Below are 8,239 nucleotides of genomic sequence, written 5' to 3' on the forward strand. Positions count from 1 at the left end.
CCACATACATTATTCTCTTCCAGAATATACACATATTACCTAATTCCAGGAGGAGTCCCTGTTCCCATCTGAAACCTCATGGGCTCAGGTTTCCTGTCTGAATTTCCACTGGCATCCTTGTCTTCTGAAAACCCACTGGGCTCCCCTTAAAGCCCTGCTTACAGCTTCCTAGAGCTCCTATAACCCACCTCTCTGAAACCTGACATATCCTGTCCACAACCCTGTGACAAACACTTAAAAATCCTGCAGACAAGATTAGCTCTGGGGACTTCCCACTTTCTCCTAACACTTTCTGCATTCGTTAGTTTTTGCGTTGCTATGGCATGGAACCCAACAGGACAACCTGAAGCAAGGAAAGACTTATTGGCTCGTGGTTTCAGGGTGCTTAGTCCTTCCCAGTGGAGCAGAGCTGTAAATTAATCAGAAGTGGGAATACTAAGCCTCAGCTGGGCTGACTTCCTCCTCCTCTCAGCCTAGGATGGGCATTGTCTCATTCAAGTAGGATCTACCTTCTCTGTTCACCCTCCGTCAAATGCCCCTCACAGACAAGCTTAGAGAGATGCCTCAGTCTCCGATGTGATTCTAAACTCAGTCAGGTTGACAGTGGAGATGACCCTCCAAACCTTCCCTCCCTGGTATGTGCCCTGAGGCTTGTCCCAGGCTCCTTCTTCGGCCTTGTTCATTCAGTTCCCAGATAGAAGACACACAACTTTTATATTTTTAATAAGCCTTTAATGCTGGTTAGGTATCTACTCTCTAAGCTATCATAACCTACTTTCTCATCAATAACCCTGAATTATAACTTGCCATGTTTCATCTGGGCTGCTCTTAACTCCAACTGACCAGCCCTCATGGCCATGTTTTCATGACTCACTTACCCCAAGGTGTCTTCTCCTCTCTCGGTCGTCTCCTCTCCTTTCATGGACTCCCCCTCAAACCCCCAAGCGTAGGAACTGAAACCCCACCTACCTCTTCTTCATTCAACCAGTAGATTTAAACTAAGGACTAAGGTCACATAGCATCACTTTGTGTATGTGTACTGGCTGGTTTTGGGTGCCAACTTGACACAGGCTGGAGTTATCACAGAGAAGGGAGTTTCAGTTGGGGAAGTGCCTCCATGAGATCCAGCTGTGGGCCATTTTCTCAATTAGTGATCAAGGGGGTAGGGCCACTTGCGAGTGGTGCCATCCCTGGGCTGGAAATCTTGGGTTCTATAAAAGAGCAGGCTGAGCAAGCCAGGAAAAGCAAGCCAGTAAGGAACATCCCTCCATGGCCTCTGCATCAGCTCCTGCTTCCTGACCTGCTTGAGTTCCAGTCCTGACTTCCTCTGGTGATCAACAGCAATGTGGGAGTGTAAGCTGAATAAACCCTTTCCTCCCCAACTTGCTTCTTGCTCATGATGCTTGTGCAGGAATAGAAACCCTGAATAAGACAGTATGTAAGGATTCTCTCGTCTCTGAGGCAACCAGAGACAGTATATAACATTACAACACATAGCAACAGACTGAACCTCAACGGAAGTGAGAATTGGATATTTTAGAGGGGAGAATCAATTCTGCATCGAGCCACAAGCTAGGGAGGATAAAAAAGAAAGAAGATGTAAGGAGACGCCTCTGCCCAACCATACAGGAGGTTTGGGGAGAGATGAGACTCTTCCTAATTCACCAGGATCATGATGGAGTGTTGGCCAGGAGGGACAGCTCTTGCCTGCGCTTTGGAGACAACCAGAGAAACAGGTCCAGCTTTTGAAGTATTTGATAGGGATGAATAGAATGTGGTGATGTCTCAGGGGAGAGTCCTGATGATCAGGGTGGGACAAGAAGCCTGGTGCAGAGTAGCTCATGTGTGGGACAGGCCTGAGGCTCACTGTCTGGGAGAATCCTGGCATGTGTCAGCAAGACGTGCAGGAGGCCAGCTTATAGATGGCAGCCACACAGGGGCTGTCCCATCAGAGGTACACATGGATTTCAATGGAAGCAGAAAGCCTCATTGTCCTGGATTGGGTAGAAGGTAATAGGGGCGTAGCACAGAGAAGCAAGGAGGGGTGACAGGCAGCCCAGATCAGCTTGTTGGTATGTGGTGGCTGGGACTCAGTAGGGACTGAGACGGAAGAAGGGACACATTCCTGGAGGGCATTTCTGAGTGCCATGCATCCATATATGGCAATCTAGGCATGTATAGACATCTCACACTCAGACACACAGAAGAAGACCGAAGTCTGACACTTTGTTTTTGTTTGTTTGTTTGTTTGTTTCGAGACAGGGTTTCTCTGTGTAGCCCTGGCTGTCCTGCAACTCACTCTGTAGACCAGGCTGGCCTCGAACTCAGAAATCCAGCTGCCTCTGCCTCCCAAGGGCTAGGATTAAAGGCGAGCGCTACCATTGTCCGGCTAACAGGAAGCCTACTTTTATTTATTTATTTATTTATTTATTTATTTATTTATTTATTTTTATTTATTATATGTAAGTACACTGTAGCTGACTTCAGACACCTCAGAAGAGGGCGTCAGATCTCATTATGGATGGTTGTGAGCCACCATGTCGTTGCTGGGATTTAAACTCAGGACCTTTGGAAGAGCAGTCAGTGCTCTTAAGCGCTGAGCCGTCTCTCCAGCTGGGCACGTTGTGATGACAATCTTCGTTGACACCTTTACCAGACTTAGAACCTTCTGAGGGGCACATCTCTGGGCGTATCCGTGAAGGTATCCAGAAAAGTTTAACTGAGCAGGAAAAAAAGATCCACTGTACTTGTTGTTTGGTTTCAGGCCGGGAACAAGGGGCTGAGGTGCACATTTTACATACCAAAGCAGACCTGGCTTCCAGGTTCTCCCAGCATCCCTCAGTCCCTAACTGGTATACCCCGCCCCCAATCCTGAACTTTCCAGCTCAGGGGCTGGGCTGCCCTTCCCCCAGAGGCTCCTCCCTATATCACCCAGACATTTTGGTCTTTCCGATTTCTCCTTTGTCTGCATGCAAGCTCCTTGCACGAAAGCTCCTTTCTCTCTTTCTCACTTCCTCCTTTACCACCTTGCCCTACTTTCCCCATGGTGACTTCCCTGGCCTTGGTCCTTGGGGCCAGTGAACTCTCCCACACAAGAGCAGCTTCTCCATAAACCTGTCTTTAATATATAATCTAATCTGGTTTAAGTTGGCTCATTTCACCCACGGTGGAGAAATAACCTAGTACTAGCTACTTTTCTGACCAGAAGAATTTATTGAAGGGGGAGTTTATTTTGGCTTACGGTTCCAGAGGGCTAAATGTCTATCAGGCAGGAAAACATGGCGGCAGGCAGGCTTGGTGACAGGAGCAGGCACCCGAAAGCTCACGCCTTCGAGTGCAAGCACGAAACAGAGAGAGCACTTCGGAAGTGGCACAGGCTTACCAAGCCTGCCCCAATGATGCACGCCCTCCAGCAAAGTTCCGCCTCCCCATAATCTCTCTGAACAGCGCCATCTACTGGAGACCAAGTGTTAAACGCCTGAGTCTATGCGGGAGCTGTTTAGCTGTTTTCACCAAAGCATCTTGTACCAGCGACCAGAAAACACTAAGGCGGATTATGAATATGCAAAGAAGACCAGCTAGCTATGTTCTAGGTTGTTGGGACGCTGCTGGGCCTGAAAAAAGGCCACCCCCGGAAGGAGATCCAGGCATTCCCTCCACTCTGCAGCACCAACCAGTTAAGTAAGTCCTACCATCCAGCCTGTCCTTTGGAGCTGGTTAGCAGCTGGAATGAAGAAGTTGTGAGCTAGCACAGCCCTCAAACGCTGTATGCAGAATTGAATGAGCTTTTCTTTTCTTTTTCTTTTTTCTTTTGGCTTTTCGAGACAGGGTTTCTCTGTATAGAGCTGGCTTGTCCTGGAACTCACGCTGTAGACCAGGCTGGCCTCAAACTCAGAAATCCGTCTGCCTCTGCCTCCCAAGTGCTGGGATTAAAGGCATGCACCACCATCGCCCGGCTAAATGAGCTTTTCTATAGGAGTGTTCGAGAACAGAATTCCAGTAAAAGGCTGATACTATAAAGTCTGCTCGTGTGACTCCAGAGCAGAGTACGCATTCATCAGAAACTGTACTACAAGCTGTTTGTGATAGAATCTGGGGGAAAAAAAGTCTGGTTTTTGCCCACATCCAAAACACTCTAATAAAGTGTAATTTAAACGTCACGGGCTAATGCATTTGGGAAGGAGAAAACCTGAACAGGAGACATACCGAAGGACTCCCCTGCTCCAAAACCACCTAGAGAATTTACTCCCAGGTTCTCCCACCAAGGCACAAAGAGACCTTGGTAGCTGTGGCAGAAGCCACATACACTAGACTACATCATGTGCAGATAACACGGTAAATTGTCACATGCTACATAGGCTTGCAAAAAATACAAGAATTGTGGGCTTGTGGGGCAGTGGTGGTGCACGCCTTTAATCCCAGCACTTGGGAAGCAGAGGCAGGCGGATTTCTGAGTTCAAGGCCAGCCTGTTCTACAGAGTGAGTTCCAGGACAGCCAGGGCTACACAGAGAAACCCTGTCTCAAAAAAACCAAAAAAAAAAAAAAAAGAACTGTGGGCTTTACAAAGGCTCGCCATAAAGGTCCAGGAAGCCTCTAAGGTTGCAGGTTGGTTAGATTCCCTGGGTCTCTGGAAAAATTGTTCTGTGAAGTTGTCAAGGTGAAACCTAAATTTCAATAGAGACCCTGGGATGCTGAAGACGTATGGACTCGGGGGTATCCACCAACGAGAGCTCCACGCACGGAGTGGAACCTGTCCTAAGAGAGAGGGTCCACGTGGTGCCAAAGGCAGAGACTGAGGGATGGAGAACCCAAAGTTGTTGGAGCCTAGATGTGTCCATCGGGAGCCCCAGACGCCACGTATGAGCTTCAGAATTTGGTGCTTGCTCTTTTTGCCCTGGTACCCTTCTCCAGGAACTTGGAGACGTAATTAGCATGAAGCTGAGGGCAAACAAAAACAGAAACATATACAACAGCTAAGCGAGCCCTGGAGACAGAACAGGAAGCAAACAAGAAGCCCAGCTGCATCCTGGGTGGTTGAGTCAATGTGCCAGGTATAAAGGCTGCCCCAGGAAGGCGTCCCAGACATCCTTACCCTCCTCCAGACCAACCAGCCTCCACCATGGGTCACACCAGCTGCTCTTCAGGGTGCCAGCCATCCTGCTGTGTGTCCAGCCCCTGCCAGCCATCCTGCTGTGTGTCCAGCCCCTGCCAGCCATCCTGTTCTGTGTCCAGCCCCGGCCAGTCAGTCTGCTGCAGGCCGGCTATATACATTCCTGTGAGATACCAGGTAGCCTGCTGTGTGCCTGTGAGCTGCAGGCCCACTGTGTGCACAGCCCCCTCCTGCCAGTCCTCTGTGTGTGTGCCTGTGAGCTGCCGGCCTGTCTGTGTGCCCTCCTCCTGCCAGTCATCTGGATGCTGCCAGCCCTCCTGTCCCACCCTGGTCTGCAGACCGATGACCTGCAGTAACCCCTCCTGCTGCTGACCGGTGTCTCCAAACCAGCTACCTCCACTGAAGATGGATACTTTGTCCTATCCAGTCCCATTCTTGACAATGGATTTAGCAGGAGGCAGACGCCCAGTGCATCCTTGGAACTGGGGAGAGAATGCAAAAGAATGAACCAGATCCTGTACCCTGGCCTTCTTTGGAGGATGCCCTGGATGCAGGGTTCTTCTCTAAATAACCTGTGTGTCAAATAAAGCAGCTTTCTAGTCAGCCACGCATGCGTGTCCTGCTTCCAGACTCTCTCGGTGATCAGCAAGGGCTCAGGCCAGTGCTTTCTGTGATCCAGCCTCCCATGGCTGAGGACATGGAGCTGGGTGGAAGACATGATCTGGTGAAGTAGACAGGTCCCTGCTGTGGCCCTGGAGAATGTGGGCCCTGCCACAGACTCCCCGTCTCTGGTGGTGCCATCCTCCGGTCTCAGTCTGCCTGCTGTAGTGGGTGCTCAGTTCTCCTCTAGTCTCTCAGTTTTCTCTCTGGTGTCGTTTTGTCATGCTGGGTCCTGGTGACTTTTCCCTACAGGGCACTTCTTAAATGTTTGAATCTTAGTTACACAACGCGATTGGCCCCGTCACACCTTCCCTTCAGGGGTTCACACATGCCGGTCTTTAATTGACAGGTGATCAACTAGAACGTAGCAAACACATATCATTTGCAACTTAGAAGCTAGAGAGCATCATTAATGTTCGGCTGACTTCCTGGGGCAGTGGCTGCTGCAGTCACGTGACCATCGCTCATCTGCCAATCAGGGGAGTTGAGTCTGTGCTCCGTGTGCCTCAGACATGTACTTTGGAGGGCAAGTCTTTGCCAAGGGCATCTAAGCTGGGGGTTCTTTCCTCTGTGCAGCATTGGAACCAGTCACCCATTTCCCATGCGCACCCTTAATTGTGTTCTCATACAGAGTGTGGTGGGACGTTCACAGGCAGACTCCCAGAGATGTGCATGCCTTTGGCTTGCAGGGTCTGCTGTACCCGTGACTCTGTCCTGCCCTTTTCCTCCCATAACTCTCATTGCTGCCTGCCCTGGATTATATAGCTGTTTCTATTATGTTGCAGGCTGGTGATGAGAAGAAGCAAGCAGAAAAAAAAAAAAAAAAGATCGTTTATGAATCAGTAGCCAAGATGGTCTGTGACCAGCGTGTGGTTTAAATTGGGGCTTTATAAAACTGAGCCAGAACTGGGATAGATGTTAGGGGCTCACTGTCCCGAAGGCGCATACACAGTTACGTGTACCATTCCTCCAACACACGCACCCATCCCTTCAACACACATGTGGATACATGTAAACTGAATACCCATAACCTTATGCACACAAACACATGCATAGGGCAGCTATACTTATGCCCACTCACAACCCCTTGTGTACACACATGCACTTCTATAACACGTGTGCATTCACAGTCCTCATACGGTATACACTCACACACAGCGGTATCTGTAGTGAGAGTTTTGGTTTCTTTTCTTTTTTTTTTTTAAAGATTTATTTATTTGTTAATTATATGAGTACACTGTAGCTGACTTAAGACACACCAGAAGAGGACATCAGATCCCAGGACAGTTGGTTGTGAGCCACCTTGTGGTTGCTGGGAATTGAACTCGGGACCTCTGGAAGAGCAGTCGGTGCTCCTAACCGCTGAACCGTCTCTCCAGTGAGCTTTGGTTTCTTTGTAAACACAGCTTTATATGAATGTGTCTGTGTTTTGAGCCCAGGTGTGGGCTATGCAGCTGCTCACTTTGTCCACAGCTGTTAACTGTGTCTCCTGCTCTGGTGGGGGTGGGGGTGGGGCATGATTTTTTTGCCAGCTGCAGACAGTTCAATTCTGGAAACTCTGGAGAGGACATTAACTGTGAGAACCCCGAGGGGGCCTGTGACGGCTGCTGCTTCCCCGCTGTTGTTGAGTTTGCTATTGCTGGATTGCTGGATTGCTGGATTGCTGGATTGCTGGGTATTCTGGCAATGAGGATTAGACTGGCCCTAAGGAACCAGACAATCCTAATCAACAGGAAGTATAGCCTATAGGGGTCTATGCCCCTTCTTCTCGAACCTTCTTTCTCTCCTACCAAGTGTTGGGGGGGGGGCTGGGAGGGATTAGGGTGAAATAAGGCCCAGAAGGGAGGTAGAGGTATAAGAACCCAATAAAATAATAAATACACCAGCAGACATCTGCTCTCCCCAACCCCACCCCCAGCAGGTGAACCTGATTCAGACATGGGAGGTTCAGGACCCCAGAGACCCTCTGCCCTGCTCCAGAGTACAGGGTAGAGACCCCATTCATGTCTCTTCTCCAGCATAGACCCGCAGGCCTCTTCCATCCTGTGCTGCGACAGAAGTACTCCCCAAAGGACAGCTTTCGGGAACAGAATAAAGCAGGCAGGGTTTGAGATCCAGACACAGGGAAGCTTTGAGGAAAAGGCCCAGAAAGGGAGCAAGGAAGGAAAGACACAAGAAGAGCTGGCCAGCATGGCCCGGAGGGTCTGAGCAGTGAATGTGGACCTTGAGAGACATGGTCTGGATGGTGAGGAGTCAGCAGGGGCACTATGGCAGGTGGACTGCCATAGCGGTTGTTCCAAGGCGAGGTTGGCTGCAGGTGTGGCAGGCAGCCTGGGTTGAGGCTGTCAAGGCTCGGTGGATGAACACTCCTCTGCCTCCCCTTCACTTCTTCTTTTTTCTTTTTTCTTTTTCTTTTCCTTTTCTTTCTTTCTTTCTTTCTTTTTTTCTTTTCTTTTTTTTTTTTTTTT

At 49.5% G+C, this 8,239-nt stretch overlaps 2 protein-coding genes across 4 annotated transcripts in view; both read left to right on the plus strand.

Annotated features, from left to right (window-relative positions):
- Positions 1-8,239, plus strand: part of Tspear (thrombospondin type laminin G domain and EAR repeats) — a 224,462-nt gene that overhangs the window by 38,674 nt on the left and 177,549 nt on the right. The gene's annotated exons all lie outside the window — the stretch shown is intronic.
- On the plus strand, positions 5,116-5,492 carry LOC116074395 (keratin-associated protein 12-1-like). Of its 3 annotated transcripts, none has more exons than XM_031346977.1 (2): positions 5,121-5,220; positions 5,293-5,483. In XM_031346977.1, the coding sequence occupies exons 1-2, from the start codon at positions 5,121-5,123 to the stop codon at positions 5,481-5,483; spliced, it is 291 nt and encodes a 96-aa protein (XP_031202837.1). The 3 variants fall into 3 exon arrangements, with proteins under 3 accessions (XP_031202835.1, XP_031202837.1, XP_031202836.1); XM_031346976.1 differs by having other exon boundaries at positions 5,121-5,197; positions 5,258-5,483; XM_031346975.1 differs by having other exon boundaries at positions 5,116-5,492.

This window comes from Mastomys coucha, unplaced genomic scaffold (genome assembly GCF_008632895.1).
Source record: "Mastomys coucha isolate ucsf_1 unplaced genomic scaffold, UCSF_Mcou_1 pScaffold3, whole genome shotgun sequence".
Classification (NCBI taxonomy): domain Eukaryota; kingdom Metazoa; phylum Chordata; class Mammalia; order Rodentia; family Muridae; genus Mastomys; species Mastomys coucha.

What these genes read in the sequence shown, in the direction of transcription:
- LOC116074395 (XM_031346975.1), top strand. Translation starts at nt 5,121, where the DNA reads ATGGGTCACACCAGCTGCTCTTCAGGGTGCCAGCCATCCTGCTGTGTG.